Source organism: Zootoca vivipara, chromosome 3 (assembly GCF_963506605.1).
Source record: "Zootoca vivipara chromosome 3, rZooViv1.1, whole genome shotgun sequence".
Taxonomy (NCBI): Eukaryota; Metazoa; Chordata; class Lepidosauria; order Squamata; family Lacertidae; genus Zootoca; species Zootoca vivipara.
Window position 1 is genome coordinate 43813203 of NC_083278.1, and position 18854 is coordinate 43832056.

Below are 18854 nucleotides of genomic sequence, written 5' to 3' on the forward strand. Positions count from 1 at the left end.
TGGCCATTTCCCCCCTCACTATATTTGCCATAGGGTTTGTACAGTGTATAGCAAATCTAGAATAACATTAACCAACCCCAACCCTTTTTATAGTTGTTGTTGCATTACTCTTATGAATATGTTGCCTGATGAAAAATATTGAAAAGCCTGGAAGCGTGCCACCATTTTGTGCTTGGTCTCAAGAAAAACATTGTCCATTTGGGATCTTTAAACCTTCATCAAGTCACTCCAGTTTTCTCATTCTAAATGTTGATGCTTCTGTATTACATTTTACAGGTGAAACTCGGAAATTAGAATATCATCAAAAAGCGCATTTATTTCAGTAATGCAACTTAAAAGGTGAAACCAATATATGAGATAGATGCATGACATGCAAAACAAGATATGTCAAGCCTTTATTTGTTGTAATTGTAATTATTTGTCATTAGGCGGGTCAATTATAAATGGAATGTAATTAATGAAATGTAATAGCGATGTTTATTTTTGTATTATTGTAACTATTTGTTTTATTACTGTGGAATTTCCAAAAGAAAGCATTTGTAAAAATTAAAAGAAAAATAAAAAATAGTAAGTTGCACTACTGAAGTAAATGCACTTTTTGACGACATTCTAATTTTCCGAGTTTCACCTGTATGTATAGAGATAAGATTCAGATGCCTTTCCATTCTGTGGCTGCTAGTTTTGATAGTGGATGAAGGAGCCCATCTGGCGTTTATCTTCAAGACCTGGGTGGGTGAGCTGGGAGGAGTGGATTTTGCCCAGCTTTGCTTGCCTGGTACTTTCAACAAAGACTGGAGAATCTGGGATAGGAGTTGACTTCTCTTTCTGGGGACTGGCCTTGCTGGTTTACTACCTAGCCTACTGCCCAGCAGCTTTCCCCGCTGAGTTGGTTCACTGTAGTGTGGTGTTGGGAACTGTTGCCATGAGAGACTACAGCATCCATACCATTGGTGGTATGGAAATTGGAGAGTGTCCTCTCTGACACTGGAGTAAATCCTGTCTCCTGGTATACAGCAGAGCTGTTGTTGTTTAGTCATTTAGTCGTGTCCAACTCTTCGTGACCCCATGGACCAGAGGACGCCAGGCACTCCTGTCTTCCACTGCCTCCCGCAGTTTGGTCAAACTCATGTTAGTAGCTTCGAGCTATTAAATAGGCTTCATGACTGCTAGAGCAGATGGTGATAGTACCAAAGTTGACCAAGCATGAGTTAGAGCATATAATGGTGCCTACTTAGTGGTGATGGAAACAATGAAGCAGGCCTACTCTATTGAATCATTGAATAATTGCCCAGTGGAGATCTTCAGGGTGGTCTGTGGGCTCTTGAGACCTATATTGGTAGATGGAACCCACGTCAGAGACCCTTTGTGATTTCCTTTCTGTGTGCTTTGAGGGCAAAGTCATCTGCCTTGGTAGTGAGCTTGATGCCATGGTTCACACAACTTCTAGTAAGGTTTCCGATGCTCCATCAGGCCTTTCAATGTGAGATCAGTTTCAGTTCTTGCAGCCCAACAACATGTGCCAAGTGCTTGCAAGTATGCACCCAACCACATGTCCTCTTGACCTTGTCCTTCATGGCTGTTTGAAGCTAGATTGGGGGTGGGGAGCTAGGTTGTTTTTAAGTGGGGTGGGGGTGCCTTCCACCTTGAAGGAGACCACTCCTGAAGATACCATTGTACAAGTGTTTCGGAGCCCCCTGGCTCTTGAGCTATGGGTGCCACAGGACACCATATTGTCTCCAGTGTCCTGTGTTTGCTGGATTCCCAAGGGCTTGGTTTTAATCTTGAATTTCTGAATTGAAGGACTAGAAAATTTGCAGGATTTCTTTTCACTCCATGCCCCTCTTAGAATCTGGACAGGAATTTATGGTGGCAAGAGCTGTAGAGAAGTCTAGTAGAATGACTCTGTGATACAGTGCTGTTGCCTTTATTAAGAAGTAGTAATAATCATAGCAATATGTTCTATTTTTACATTCTGTTATCTGAATTATTACTGGCAGGCAAGGAGAAGTGCTGGAAAGTGTTTTGTGGTTTTTCTTCCCGGGAGCTTTTATTACCTTGATAGAAAGACTTGATTAGACACTGGGGCTTAGCTTATGATACAACTAAAGTCTATATAGTTAGGCTAATTCATAGTTTAACATGTGCAGGGAATTAATCTTACAAAAGGTGCTGTGCCACATGGGCTGGCAGGAGCTTTTGTTAAGCATTTGCATTCATGCAGTCCTTACAACACTGCAAATAATGTTTTAAAGGCAAGTTGTCGTCCCCCCCCCCCGGTTTTTGAACCTGTGAACTGCTGCTGGCTGAAAGGTGCTAGGTTCAGTGGTAGCAACTGTGATGTAGGTCTTGCCCTGTGGCAGTTGCTTAAAGTGGCAGATTTCATGGAGCACACAATTTTCCTCCTTGTCTGTCATTTTGAAAAGGCAGGGGAGAAGGGAATCACATGCCTGTGATGTTTGATCTGTGATCGTGGTGTGACACATGAAGCAATAAGCATGCATTCAGACATCCATCTAGGAACTGCATCTTGATTTCATTCATTCAGATATTTGCTGAATGATAATGACATGTAATATATATATATATATATATATATATATATATATATATATATATATATATATATTCATCCATCTTAGTTTTAGTTTGTAAAACAACAAAACCGGTATTATAGATGATTGGAGTATTTTGTTTTGTCTTGACTCTGGAATCCCTACAATACTCAGCACTAAGCACTAGGTGGCAGTGTAAGTCCACTTGTTTGAATAAATTAAAGCGTCAGGAAGAACAAAAATGAAAAGAAATTATTTATTTTGCTCCATATTAGTCTTGTGACCTAATCAGTAAAAAAGTCATTATTCACACAACACTGGGCAATATGCATTGTAATTTTTAACAAATAATGGGGAACTGTTAACGGTTTCACAGGAAATACAGCCCTGTCTTGTGCAGCAATGGTCATTTATCATTGCACTTTGTGAAATCACTCATTTGTTCTAATTTGAATGTAAATGACTCTAAGGTTTTACAAATAAGGTGACAGACTCACATAAATGTAATTGCAGGGTTCATCTCTCTCTTTTTATATATCACTCATTAAGTTATGAATTAAATACATCGTATTAAACCAGGGGCATGTCCAATGATGATATTGTAATGGCAAATTACTCTATGCTATTAGAGGTGTATTTTTTATTCATGGACATTAATTTGTCATTAAACGGCATTAGTTTAGCACTTTTATGTGGGATACGTGACCTGAAAGAGGAGACTTGCTTCTCTAATGTGAGAGAATAGGAAATATGAGTACCAAATGCATGTAGCCCTTTTAGCTCTTGGAAAGAAATGGAGGAATATTTTATTTCAGCTTCCCCAGTCCTATCCACCCACATGCACAAAATTTTTAAATTGGTTTTTATCCATGTTAATAGACATCTCTGAAGAATGAGTAGCCTTCATATTTTAAATCTTGTTTCTCATCCAAAAGCTACTGAGAAAGGTTAAGATGGGAAAAGAATAAGTTCATCTTCAGATGTCTGTCAGATGCTTGCCGGGTTTTGAGTGATTATTCTTTTCGGCAGCCTAAAATAGAAGTGATAATCTGCTTTGCTTTTAGCAAAGTGGGAAACTTATTAGGTGGGCCCTAGGACTTCTGTGTTCTCTCTCTCTCTCTCTCTCTCTCTCTCTCTCTCTCTCTCTCTCTCTCTCTCTCTCTCTCTCTCTCTTCATGCTTACATAAAGTAAAGCCCCAATCAAATATAAAACCTGCACCACAAAAATAAGAACACATGTTCAGCACTTGGAATGAATTAATGAAAAGTACATAAGAAATTCAAAAAATCTGCTCTTGCTGGCAAGGCCTGGGTTGGTAGAATCATATAGTTGGAAGAGACCCAAGGGTCATCTAGTCCAACCCCCTGCAATGCAGGAATCTCGTTAGGGAACAGAGAAAGTATGTCTTAAAGTTGGGTAATCAGGCTGAAGAAATAGGTCCTAAAATGTATCTACAGGCCATCGTGCCATTACAGTCAAGAAGGTTTTGAATTATTCTGAAGACCCCTGGCCTCAAAGAAACAAGCGGGATCTGTGGGTGCAAACAGATTGCCACATGTGAAGAGCCCTTGCTGGTTGCAACCCTGAGCATGCAAAGGGTGCTGCTATATCTGGAAAGGAAACTGAGCAGGCAAGATGTGGCACAGCAGGGTGTGAAATAATGGTTTTGACAGGACTGGTTCTCTCAGTCTCTGAACCCACAGCTAAGAGAGCAAAAGTATCCTGTGGACATGCAGGCTTCCTCTTTCCTATCTCCTGTACCTCACCTTCCTCATCTCCTTTTCATTTAATTGTGATTAGCATAACATCTGAAACAATGTTAATGATAATGATGGGAGTGTGCAAAGCCAAGTTAAATATAACCATGGTTAGTATTAAGGCACATGACTTGACTAGGATTAGAACGGGGGAGGGGCATTTTTAGCAGGAAAGATACAGGGAAAGGCAGTTTGGGAACCCAAATGGTGCTTCTAATCTGGGGTGGAGAGGGTTGCCATGTTGAAAACAGTGAAAATCTGGACAGAAAAGTTGTTTGTTTAGCTTTTGGGGCAAAATCGGGGGGGGGAACGGGACCCTGTATTTGAGCTGTGTGTGTGTGTGTGGCAAAACAACACTGCAACATGGGCAGATTTTCCCAGAATTTTTTCTCCATTTTTGCCCAGACACTGCTACCAACTGCAGTATTTTGGATATGTCTGGACGTATGGCAACCCCAGGGGTGGGCAGCTTTTCAGTGGTGCCCCCCAGCTGGGAAGTGCTCTCCCTAGAGTGGCCCACCCGATGACTATAATGACATCTTGTCAGCATTGGGCCAAGGTCTTTCTGTCCACCCAGGCCTTTTAACATATTTTAATATTTTTAACATCTTAAATCCTACGTTGAATTGGGCTAATGTTACTTTATCTCATTGGATGTTTCGCTTTATAATTTGATCCATGTTGTGTGCTTCCTAGAAGATTTGGTTAATAGGTGACTGATACATTATTGCTGTATTATTTATCAATGACATGATAGATCTCCTAGGAAATTATCTGCCTAAATACCAGTTGAAATGAATGGAAGATACCCAAGAACACTTGAGATATTTGCATAAATCCTAATTATGTCAATGAGGTTTGTAGAGGAGCTTCATGGTTGCTTTTTGCCGCATAAAGTATACCTACCTGTATGGATATTATGCTGCGATAGATTGTGAGTTTGCAACTAAGCCTCTGCGGGGTTAATACAGCTATGGTGTGGCAAATGATATAAAATGCTGGGAATTGTAGTGATTTTGAAAGGGACTGGTTTTCTTATACAGTATATATGTTGGTCTGCCAAATCATAGACAATCTAAGGTGTAGGTAGTGTTTGATTATATACAGTATTCAAATAAAAATCTGGCATTCAAAATAGGATGGACGTTGGTTTGCCAAGTGCTCTCTGTCTTTCTCTCTGCATGTGTTTGTGTGTATTTGGGGGAGGAGGAGGTTAACCTCTGTAGATAGGATTTTGTTTCCACGTAATTTTATTATATTACCTATTTCTTATTAGCCAGTATCTATTGTCATGAAATGCAACCAGTTAAAGATAAAACCATCTCTTTATTGCTGTTCAGATATGGTTACAAACTCTGTACCTCTAGCTGGTAGTTTGCAGTATATACACTTTTTGATATTTTAAATTGAATCGTCTTGGAACTGATGGAGGGAGGGGCAAAATCACCTTTATGTTTGCGTATAGGAAGGGCTGGTGGTATATGGATGGAAAATCACATAATACCTTGATTTATAATTATTCTGTATTCCAAAATTAAAGCAGGTGGAGTAACAACTGGGTATGATGCCTTGGATATTAATGGCTTGGCTGAGCGATGGAATTTCTAAAGCTGTATACACTTTTTCCTGTCTTAATTATGCATTCATTAGAAGCTTTTATACCCAACAGAATAAAGTAAATATTTTTTGATCTCTGTAGTGTGCTCCCAGATTGTAGATTTGCACAGCAGGGTCTTGATAATCTGAATAAATTGTATTTCCCTAAGGAGTTTATCTTTCAAATAAGGTCATAAAGAAATGCAGTCTCTCCCCTTAGTTCTCCTTGTGTTTTTCTTTTCTTTTTATAGCACAGCACACAGGAACAGAGGTATATTGTACTCTGCTGTGTACTTGGTTGTGATTAACTCTCATTTATCAGCCTCTTACTTACATACATCCTTTCGGCGGCACATGCAGTGCTTTTCTTAAACGTATAAAGAAAAACAAGTGATATGAAATAATACTAAAATAGAATGTTGATGAGTATTTTCCTATACACTGTAGTTGATGTCTCTTTTGCCGTACGTAATGTGCATGTTGAGAGCCATAGGTACAATATAATTTGCAGCTGTGTGAGCCATACAAATTCATGGGATGCATATATTTCATTTATTAGGGGTGTGGGCACTTTGAAAAATATCCTGCAAGCTCTCTTGTAATAGTTCTGCTAATCTGATGCAATAAGATTTTTAAGTGCACGCTCACGGTTTAAACCTTTCTTAAACCCAATCCAACGTTTGCTTTAAAGTACCCCCCCCCCTGAATTTAGCTGCATTTTATTTTTATTTTTTGATTGGCTGGTGGTTTGGACTAGATGAAGTACCTTCCAACTTTTTGATATGTTCCCAACATAAATGTTCAGAGGGTTGCAGCTGTGTGCAAAAGTTCCTAAGATATTTTCAGTAAGGCTTCTAGAATACAGATGATTGAATTAATTGTAAAACAAAGTTTGAAAAGGATCAATACACATTCACAAACTATGAGAGCATTTTCATGAAGCAAAACACCAAAGTATTTTGCTTCGCTTCTTTACATTTATACCCCACCTTTCCATTAAAAAATGCCTAAGGCAATTAACAGTAAAATTCAGAACAACCCCTCCACGAACTAATTCATAAACAAGCAACCAATATCACAATAAAATCAGAGAGGAGTAGTTAAAAATGGCAGCCAATTCAAAATGTTATTAAATTATGTAAGCTCGATCATATTTTAACCAACCAGGCTAATCACTGCATGAATAAATAGTAATAAAAAGCATGTGTTAGATGGGGGAAGCTCCTTCTGATCATATATGTATTTTGATCCAGTGCTGGCAGTGGGGAACTTTGATTTCCTCCCTTCCCCTGCATCCTCAAGTGTCACTTTCCATATTGCTCTATACTGTATTCTGAGAAGAATTGCACTCAGAGGATGATCTTCCTGGCAGGACCAAAGTCTGGATCCAGTCACTAAATTAAGAAACATGGCATAATCCAATTAATGAAAAAGCAGAGACATCACCTTGCCAACAAAGGTCCGTATAGTTAAAGCTATGGTTTCCCCAGTAGTGATGAATGGATGTGAGAGCTGGACCATAAAGAAGGCTGATCACCAAAGAATTGATGCTTTTGAATTATGGTGCTGGAGGAGACTCTTGAGAGTCCCATGGACTGCAAGAAGATCAAACCTATCCATTCTGAAGGAAATCAGCCCTGAGTGCTCACTGGAAGGACAGATCATGAAGCTGAGGCTCCAATACTTTGGCCACCTCATGAGAAGAGAAGACTACCTGGAAAAGACCCTGATGTTGGGAAAGATTGAGGGCACTAGGAGAAGAGGACGACAGAGGATGAGATAGTTGGACAGTGTTCTCAAAGCACGAACATGAGTTTGACCAAACTGCGGGAGACAGTGGTAGACAGGAGTGCCTGGCGTGCTATGGTCCATGGGGTCACGAAGAGTCGGACACAATTAAACGACTAAACAACAACAACAATATAGGAGGCATCCCCAAACTGCGGCCCTCCAGATGTTTTGGCCTACAACTCCCATGATCCTTAGCTAACAGGACCAGTGGTCAGGGAAGATGGGAATTGTAGTCCAAAACATCTGGAGGGCTGACGATTGGGGGTGCCTGGTATATAGGCTTACATACATGCTTAACTTTCCAGTTTGAAATGAGTAGGGTTAAGCATGCTTTGGCTGGGTTGTGCCATTTGAACATGCATCAGTAGAGCAACATTTAGCATTGCCAATCTCCCCCTTAGTTATGTGCCCCGTTTTCTTACAAAGGTACCCAATAGCTAATAGTGATATAATTTATTGCAGCCTGCAGGGAACCTGGCTACCATTGATGACTGAGAATTGATGACTGGCAGTGGGCCTATAAATTATCCGTTTGACCTATGAGAGAGATCTGGGTATCTGGTAGGCTAGTGCAACAACACTTAAGGACAAGTTGAAGGAAACTGCTCCCACCTGAGTTCTCTGTAGTATCACAAACCTATATGAGATCAGGTTATGGGAGTAACAAAATAGGAAACATGGATAGGGAGGCCAACCAGTGATTGTCAACATTATTCATTAGTGTGTACCTCTGAATTTGCAGGCAAGCACAAAAGTTGAATGTTGGTGGTATACATTATATAGAATAATAAATAAATAGTTTGACGGTCCAGACTTTCACATGTGTATGTTGACATTCACTGGACTTCAATGCAACATATATAATAATAAAGCATTTGAAAGTGAAATTCAATAGTAAAGCATTTGAAAGTGAAATTGCTATCACAAGCTATGGTCAGTTCTGGATTGTTCCTAACAACTATTCTGAACTGAATCACCTTTTAGTAGATGTCTTAAAAAATACTACTCTTCCTCTAACATTTTTGTTTTGAAATGTATTCCAAGGAGGCAGTTTAGATTGCTATGTTTCAGATAACTGCCTTAATATATTTTTAGGGGGGTGGGTACCAAAAGACGATAAAAAGTTCAACTTCTGCAGACAATTCCTGTACTTTTGTCATGTCATTATGCTTCCAAAAGCCCTATCGCTGATTGGAAGGTGGGTTATCTGATCAGTAATATACATCTCACAATCTCAGCATGACATTTTTTGGCATGCAGCTTCATCAGCTGGGTAGCAGTGTATCACAGTGTATAATTTTGAGCTGAAGAAGTGATTGGTATTACAATGGGGTGAATTTTGTTGGAGGAGGCTGATATACTTAGCTTCCTTGGCTGTGGAATTCAGAACTAAAGTTCTTGTATCCTGAGTGGGCAAGGACTCGGTGCTGTTTAAAATAATAATATGGAACAAAGTTTGAGATCCTTAAAAGCTGCATATTTTAGTTGCTTATCAGATTGACCATATGTAGAAGAAAGGTAGCTTATAGCTGCAGCCCAGTGGTTAAAACAGTGATTAAAAAGCAGGACTACAACTCCCATCATCCCTGACAATTGATCTTGCTAGCTAGGGATGATGGCAGTTGTAGTCCAACAACACCTGGGGGCCCACGTTTGAGAAACACTGAGTGAAAGCATAGGTTATAGAGAAGTCAGTGTGGAACAGTGAAATTGGGAGGCATGGGTTCAAATCTCTACACAGCCTGTCACTGTATTGCGGCCTGATTTTCCTACAGGGTTACTGCAAGAAAAAAAACTGTGATAACAGTATATAATGCCAGTATAGAAAATAATGGGGAGTGCTTGTGATAGCTAGTATCAATAATTTTTCTTTTCACACTGGCCAGGATTTGAAGAGCTGCATTAGGTGAGCCCAAGGACTGGGCTCTTCCCATTTGATCTTTTTAAAACTTTGAATGGTAAATTCCAATCTGCTTTTGAATTTCCAGAAGCCTTGTATGGGGTGCACTGTCAAAGAAACACAAATTTATTTTGAAATAAGAGAAGGGCTTCTTCATCTGAGGTCATCCCCCACACTTAAAATAATAATAATATTGAGAACCACAATTATTTACTTGAATCAAATAGAAACACCAGCAAACAAATAACTCCAGACAAAAGAAAAGACCCAGCAACTGCAATGGCATAATATTTTTTTCTCATTATGGGTCTCTCATCACCATTATCTTTCTTATCAAAAGGACCTGACATCTTAAACAACATCAACCGATAATTCTTGAATCCATTAACCCCCCCCCCCCAATTTCAGCCTTGTACTTTCAGTCATGTTAGAAAGTTATTTTTCAAGTTATGGCATTGGGATATGGTATCCCAAAATCTCAATATCTGGGGGCACTCTACCAGAGATGAATATACTGTATGTGCCCTGCTGGCTATAACTTCTTCAAATCCTAGCACTAGGCCTCTCCAAAACCTGGGGATATATTAAATCACATCAGGGCATGATACCATATGTGGATTGTTTTTAATGTATTGTCTCTGAAACAGAGCCATTTCATCTTCTGGATGCTCTTTCAGGGGCTAGGTGGAATTCCTTCCCCTATAACTCTGTTCTAAACCACCCTGAGAAAGACCAGGTTTCCTGAGGAATCTTCTTCTAATGTAAAGAAAACCCCCTCAAATCATCATCATCACCCAAAGCCAAGGCCTCAGAAGGTGTGACAGCTGTTGTAGATTGCTCTCAAATTTCCCTGTTACAAAAGAAATTTGATTGATTTACACACTAGCTAATCTGTCTCTCATTTGTTCTTTTGTGAATCAGCAGGTGTTGGTTTAGAAATCCCTATATTGGTACTATACCTTCCCTTTCTAGCCCCCAAACTGTGTCTCCTTGTCTGTAGATAAATGAATTATTTCACATGGGAACAAGGTAGGGTTTATTTGGGATTAATTTGGATCACCATGTTTTCTTCCATACCATAAATATGCAGTGTTTGAACACATTGCCGAGTTTTTCAGTTCTGCTTGAACTTTGTACTCCTAATTTTTCTTCTTCTTTTATTTGACCAGGAGTTAAATAGCTTTAATTACTTGGACCTATATAAACTTGCTGACCTATTTAACCTCACTTTACTGGAAAAAGCGGTGGTTGACTTCTTGGTGAAACACCTATCTGAGCTACAGAAGAACCACCCAGAAGAAGTCCTGACGCTACCATACTGCCTCATCCAAGAGGTCTTGAAGAGTGACCGACTCACGTCACTGAGCGAAGAGCAAATTTGGCAGGTAAAGTGCAAAGATAATTGGAAGTGTGTGTTAAACTGTAGGAGGACTAGTACTGTGGACCCTTGAGCATTACAGAAGAGAAAATGATTAAGAACAAATCACATTTTTCGCGGAAGCAACAGATGAAAATTATTGACGCAGATTCTGACTGCGGCTGTGTACTGAGGAATCCGGAAAGGGTGCAGTGGAGTGCTGTTCCAGCAGAACTCGTTTCATGACCAAACCCTGGGGAGGGGGAGAGCTGGGCATGGATATAGGAGGCCTATTTTGTGTAATGTCCTAATGCACTGAGTGCCCATCCATGTGTTCTGAAGGGAACCTCTGTTAAATCCTTTGGATACCTCTTAATACATTGGGAAGGATTGCACCCTTGGTTTTTATATCTGAAAAATACGTTTGTTTGATCTAAAGAAACTAATTCATTTGGGAGATCACATCCTCTGCTTTGTTGCATAATTGTGTGGTCTAAATTATTAAGATGAGAGACTGTTGTGCCGCCCCTTGGTGTTCAGTGTAATCTGGTTTGCAATGAGACAAAAATACAGTGGCATCCCTGAAATGTGTTTTGCTAAGGAAGAGATGCAATATAAATGTAATGGGAGCCAGAAAATATAGTGCAAGCATCTTAAACTACAGTAGCACATAGTATAGCTTACTCCTCTTGCATTAATGTATTATTTCCCCAATACTAGCTTATGCTTATTGGAAATTTCTTGAAGGGCAGGGTTTAAAGCAACAACCACGATGATGATGATAAAGAGACTGGTTCATGAAATTTGTATGTCCACATGAACATCCTATCCCTGAGAATTGTGTGGCATCACCAAGTTTCTGAACTGGGCTACAATGGTAATAGGCTCTTCTTGCAAGTGGGCACTTCATACTAGGATATTCCATAGTGCCTATGCATGAGGAGCGTTTTACAGAGTGACTTGGCAGCACCTTAGTATAACTACCTTTGCCCTTCTCAAAGGGGTGAGGGAGGGGTAAATATTCAATCTCAAACCTTTATTGGTTTATAGACAAAATTCCAAAAGGTTCAGTACAATGAAATCACTCGACAAAATTAAAATTGCAAAGAGAGGATCTTTCTCCACATGCAATGGACACTGGGACACATTCTTGTTACACTAAACAATGGTTTAGCAGGACCTCAGAACTGGGCCAGATGGAAGGGCTACTTGTGCAAGTGTTTAGAGTTAGTGGGTAGTGGCCGGTGTCTTGGTGTTTTACTGTTGTTTTAAAGGGATGGAATAGTGGGTACAGGTGGCGACCATTTTGGGGGGAGGCTCCATTCCTGCCCCCCATGTGCACAATTGGTGGAACATGCATAAGCCTGCCTCGCCCCTGTCGTCCCCCCCATTCTGCCCTCTTCCGGGACCAGAAGGACTATCACATAGGCAGTTGCACATCAATTGGATGTGTGCAAAATGGTCACCACTTGTATATCTTTTTTTAGCAGTGAGCATAAAATTTGTGCCTTCAGGAGAACCATTTAACCATGTTCCAGGGTGGCTAATGCAGCCCTGTATTTTCATAAAACGTCTCTTCCTGTACGGAAGGATGACAATAGGTGTTTTCTTTGGTGTATTTTAAGTTTCCAGAAAGGAAACCCCCATGGAAAAAAAGTGTTTGTATTCTGTTCCTTTCACACCTGCAGCAAGCACTGTGTCCCTCGGTGGTTAATGTGCTGTTTTCTGAGTGGCAGCAAACTGTACACTGACCACTTTAGGTGTTATCATAATTGCCTCTCTAATGGTTACTAATGCTGTTACGTAGAATATGTAAGCTATTTTACTGCTGTGGGCAAAAATATATATATTTCATTCCTGGTCCTCCAGAATGAATTAAGACATACATAAATATTTGCCAATTCAAGCTTTCAGTGGGCAATAAGAAACTGTTTTTGCTTTATCTTAGTAAATAAGTAATTCCCTCATAGTCAACCCAATACAGGAAAATCAAATCAGGCCTTCTCTGTTGCCTCAAGTGTAGTTAAGTTCATCATTTTTGCTAAGGTTATACTGGTAATGCAATATACCATGGAAGAATCTAATATTCTGCCCAGGGTGAAGATTGGGTATGCCAGAGGATTAGTGTCAGGGTGCTTTATAGAAGTGAAACTTGATATACAGGCTGGAGACAGAGCTACAGAATCTCATTAAATTGCTGAATTGTTCATTACTGAGCACTCTCTCTTTAATAAAGTGCTCATTGACTTTGACAAATCCCCATCCCGTGTCTTAAAGGACAACAACGGTGCAGGAGGTGCCAGGAAAGGAAGAGGAAATTGGCCCAAATGATGGGGTGGTGGTGGGGTATGTATTAGGGAAGCTTATGAGGAATATTACCCTTTGGTTACTATAGCACATTAATCGGTGTGACATTGGCAATGCCATATGCAGACATGCTGTGTATGCACATGCATGCATGCACAGGAATAACTCTGATTTAGTATTCCACCCCAAGGCATCATCCCCTGGCTGAGCTTCCAATAAGCATCGGCCAAAAATTTAATGGTGCATCTCCTCCTTTCTTTTCCCAAGGGCAGGACCCCTGGAGTGGATGGAAATATTGCCTAGGCATAAAGAATTCCTCCACTGTGTCACTGAAACGATGACTCACCGCCAATGTAGATTCAGGTTTAGGTAGTTAGATGAAATATATATATCTGACTTTTTGAACACTATTGAGGTCTGACTACGTATAGAAGTTATCTCAACTAAGCACTGAACTACAAGGAAAAAGGTCATTTCAGTATATAGTTCTTTATTTTCTTGTTTGCTGTGAAATATGCGCTTCTAGTAGTAGTGAGGGTGATGAGGAGGGATGTTGATGATAAACAAGTTTGAAAAGTTTTAAGTCTTTTTAAACCAAAATGCCCTATGTGCATTTAACTAAATGAGAAGACTGAATGCATTTTATTGATTATATTTCATTTGCTTTCGATAAAAATGTTAAGGCCATTTTCTCCTTATTATCGCAGTCTGTAGCAACCATGGGCAAAAGTCACCCTGTTGTGACTTTGGGCTGTGTTAAGCCTGTAGTCTGGGAGTGGGAACCATTTAGGGTGGGTGGGTGTGGTGGATCCTTATTCTTTTATCCACTGCGCTCTACTGCCAGTATTTAAGACCACATGCAATTGTTCTGATTCACAGGGTCAAAGGAGGGCCAGTGTGAGTGGTTTAATGCAGGGATACAATAGAAGGATGCCCAGAATGCCAGAAGGATCGGTTCTGGTGCTTTCTTAGAATAAAATGTAGACTTACTAACCAACCTGCAGAGCCTTGCTGCCTTTACAGAGTCGGGACAGAAACTGAAACAGCAAGCATTTGTCATGACTTGTCTGCACCCAGGAAAACCTTTATGCATTAATTATACATCAGTTTGGCCAGGGCCTCCCATCGGTCCACTTGCTGGCAGTTATCCAAGTCTTAGAGATAGCTCGCCTCCCTAGGCTAATAACCAAGCACCCTATGCTCACAGATAGGCATAGCATCAAAGCAGGCCAATTAGCATTGGTTACTGATGTTAGCCTAACCTTGTCCTTATGTATTTCTTTTAAGGACCATATTTGCCCATAGTAAGCTGTCAGTCTTAAAATTGGCATCAAAAGCCCTGATCTCTGGTCCATCTTTTGTGGGTGTTCCATTGGGTCCACTAGATTCCAGGGACAAGGGCCTTCAAGGCAGCAAGACTGCACTTAGTTCTCTAATCATTTCTAGAATGCTGTTGAAGACCTGTTTTAAAAAATAATTCTGGAAGGCATTTTATGTCCCCCTCCCAATACATTAATGATAGGCAACTTATGTTCATTTCACTGTTGACCTATTTTCTTTACTCGTTCTACTTTAGTGTGAGTTATTTGCGTGTGCGAATGTGATATAAATAACTCTAAATAAAAAAATATTAAAACTAACCACAAAGGAAGGATATCCAAATTCACTGATTTTTGTGAAAGATTTTTCTTTTCTTCCTTTTTAAGCAGGCTTTGAGATCTTGCTGTAGATTCCTATATGAAAACCACTTTTCAGAATCTGAAACGACTACCTACCACTACCACTTGTGGGGAGGTAGGTCTTCACAGCCCTGAGCTTCATTGAGAAGAAGGGGGTGATATATAAACAATAAAATAATAATGGCAATGATTATGATGAATCACTGTGGGCACGTCAGTTCGACTCTTTCTGGTCATGTGACGATCATTTAGTTCTGCATCAGTGTGGTGGCATTTGACATACTGCCATTGATGCAGCAGTAAGAGACAGGGCTGTCGCGAAGAATTATGTGTCTATAGTACAAGTTCAACCCCCTTCCTTATTGATTTGCATCTGTAAGATTTCTAATCTATCCAGAAGTCGACACAAGTTTCTTGTTCTGTCCATATATTTATAATTTCAGACTTTTCTGCCTTTCCAAAGCTCTCTCTCTCCCTCTCTCTCTCCCTCTTTGAAGAAGTGAGGGGGAAACAAGGCATATAGTTTAGTAAGGAAAGAGTGAAACTAATTTGTGAAGAAGTAATTAGGATAATCTGAATGTTGGAGTAGTGCTGGAGACTAGGAGAAGAATTGTGAAATCAAGCTATGTTAGAGAAGGCTTGTCAACTTGAAATCCATTCTGAAAGTGGATATATATGGGAGAAAACTCTGGCAACATTAACTGTAGATAACAGATAGCAAGTGTGTGTGTGTGTGTAGTTAGGCATTCCACTTTGAGGTTCACGTAATACAAAGCATTTTGTTGTGAACTTGGGCTCTAATAGAGAAGGGAGGATGCAGCCTAAGGGGTGAAAAACACATTTATATCAGTCGGAAAGTTCTACAAAACAGCCTTGGTAATCATCTATCTGCCAAGGCCTTAAGGAAAAGAAGAACCCAAATTGGCTGCTGCAACCTGCTGATCAGGAAATGCATGAATGTTCATGCAGCTACCATTACTGGCTCTAATCTCCTGCGGTGCTGAGCTGTAGTCCCTGCCTTGGCAGCTCATAATGTGCTCTGACTGTACATCTGAAATCGGATGTCTGATTATATAGTTATTGAAATGGAATAGAGAAGAAGAAAAGGGTAGTTTTATTGATAATGTTTTGTGTATCGTGACCTTTCTCCAAGGATGCAATTTTAGCCGCACAACAAGCCTGTGAGGGAGGTCAGGCTGAGAAACAGCAACTTGTGAAAGACTGCCCAATGACCATTCATAGCTGAGTGGTTTGAACAGATATTCACCTCCAAACACAATCAAAACACGCTGGACATAATAATCATTGAAAAGCAAAACAAAACTGGCCGGCCTGATAACCTGTGTACAAAAACCCTCCAAAGCCACAAATCAGAATTTATGGAGCTAAAGGAATGAAGTGACTAGAAAAAGTGGAAGATGGCAGTCTGAGAAATTAGGTCCATGTGCAGGTCTTTCATCTGCTCTAATGGCTGTGTCTGGCTTCTCTGGACCCAAAGCTCAAGAATTGTTAATTTGTCGCTGGAGAGTTTATCTGCCCTTTTGATGTTACTCACCTGTATTAGTATTTATTTAGTGATTTCCTCCGCCACACTCACCCTGTAAAATAAATACTTGAAATGCATCGTTAACATTAACATTTTGTCCGTTAACCACAGATTCCAGAGGCAACTAATAAATATAAAATATCGACATGAAATTATAACTATAAATGACAAAGTGCAGCAATCAACAAATTGCAGTTCAAACTAGCCAATAGTATCAAGCTATTTCTAAAGCTGTAGAAGTAAGCAGCACATTCTGTTTCTTTGTGAAGCTCATCAAGGAGGAGTCCAGTGGATGGACCAGAGGAGGGCAGTGGTATGCGGTGGAATTTTTCACAAGGGAACAGTTAGGGCCAGCTTGTAAGGGCAATGTCATGCATGTGACATTGTGACATCCTGACATCACACACGTGAGCATCGCGCCTCCCTCCCTAAGCTGGGCAAAAGCTTCCCGGGCTTTGTGAAGGAGGTGCCAGGGCTCTGACAGGTTGCTGGAGCTTTCCTGCCTCCTTCCAAAAACTGGATGGACTTTGGGAAGATGCCAGGACAGATCTTGGACCCAATGGAGCCCCGCACCTCCCTCCCTAAGCCAGGCAGAAGCTTCCCTGGCTTTGGGAAGGAGGCACATGGGAAACATTTAGGGGAACAGCCTAGTCCCCTTAGTCCAATGACCGCATGCCACTGGAGAAGCGAGTACTAAACACCAAACTCCAGAAGTTGAGAGTACTCTGAGCAGGGTCTTGGAAGAACATCTGAATAGAGGCATGCAGGCAGCCTCATAGAAACACATAGCTCATCAGAGTAGACAGCCTGTGAAATGAAACAAGAAACCATCTGTTGAATGCTTCTGCTACAGTTGACAAACTGCATGCGTCCTAGCAATCACAGGGAGATTTTGCAGAAGCTGAGTGTCTCATTTATTTCAATGGAGCCATGAAATCCATGAGTGAATGTAACCTGAAAAGGATATCACAATTAGCACTTGGCTTGGTTTTTTAAAAAATGTTTTATTTCCTTACCCCCCCCCACTCCCTCCCCAGCAGCTGCACTTCATGTTGCACCAGAGCCTACTTCTGAATTTTTTCCTGAAATTTCACAGGTAACTTTTTAAGGGCAAATAATAGGAAAGAAATAATAATGTGTACAGCAGTTACTTTTAACTCTGCAGTTGCATTCTGGTATGTATCTCTAAAGCACAGACTCTCAACATCACAAGGTATGAACTTAAAATCTTAATTTTTCATATTGCATCCTCAAAAATGACAGCACCAATAAAGTCAGCAGATTGCTCTGTGCTCCACTTTCTGTTGCATTGCTCCCAAACAGAATCTGATATTGATTTTAAAATACTAGCAAAAAAGTGGGAATGTTTGTTAAAGAATGTTTGTTAAAGAAGCTGTATAAATGTGTTCACATTTATTTTTGACCTTTTTTATGCTGGTTAAAAATCACAGTCTGCTCTGAGCTTGAGGAATAAGCTTGACATGCAGATAGGTTTGAGATGAATGTCCCTCATGATTGGTGTAGTGGCTGCTGATGTGGCAAAGACACCACTTTGCCCCTGGGGAGTTCTCTTCCAGGTAAATGGCTGCAGGTTCCCCAAAAAGTTTATGTTGATATAGGCAGGAGAAGCACCACCAGGAATTTGAGATTAAGGCAAAGTAAGCAAACTGGTTCGGAAGGAGATTATGAGAGGACAGACATAACTGACATACGTGCAGAAACATTATAGATTTTGCTGCCCTGCCAAAATTATGGAAATGGTGATGGATGCTATTGAAGAGGAAGACTTCCCCTCTATAAATCAGGGCATCAGTAGCCACTGGAGACTTTGCTAAGACCAACCTACACCTCCACCCAGCAATCTACAGCAGGTGATCACTGCCAGCCATTCAAAAATCGAGTCTATATGGGATGAGAAACTGGAAAGATTGCTTCGCAAAGGATAATTTGCTATGGTGCTCCTTATACAGCTGCTTATCACAGCTGCTATACCCCATTCTGTCAGTAGTTAGACCATGTTTGATCATGGAATTGCCCTTTGCATTTCCTACAGTAATTTCCACTGGTTGTGATCCAGTTGATCCACTGATTTCTGTAAGGGAAAGGGAGGGGCAGGCTATTTACCATAGGAATTAAAGGGGCTTTTAAAAAAATGTTTAGTTTTGACTGGGTTGTGCCCATCTTATAATAGCTTCATTGCATTGACACTCCTGTGAGAAGTACACGGGGGGGGGGGGATGCGGATAGGATGTAGAATTGTTTGTATATAAAAGGACATGGAAAGGTGGGTTCACTTAATTGACTGTGTACAGAATGCATATGAAATTATGGGATGTGAATATCTTTCAGCATCAGCCTTCTTACGCTT

The 18854-nt window shown here is 40.4% G+C and overlaps 1 protein-coding gene across 5 annotated transcripts in view; it reads left to right on the forward strand.

The window, feature by feature from the left end:
- Positions 1-18854, forward strand: part of KLHL32 (kelch like family member 32) — a 77068-nt gene that overhangs the window by 31897 nt on the left and 26317 nt on the right. For 3 of the 5 annotated variants that reach the window (XR_004692223.2, XM_035109348.2, XM_035109357.2), the window contains exon 6: positions 10767-10982. The exons of 1 other annotated variant lie outside the window; for it this stretch is intronic. Coding sequence is in view for 2 of the 4 variants with exons in the window: in XM_035109348.2 (XP_034965239.1) it covers positions 10767-10982 (216 nt within the window). In the remaining 2 variants the exon portion in view is untranslated. Of the gene's footprint in view, positions 1-10766; positions 10983-18854 lie in introns of those variants that run through there. One more of the 5 variants, XM_035109356.2, reaches the window with a different exon arrangement.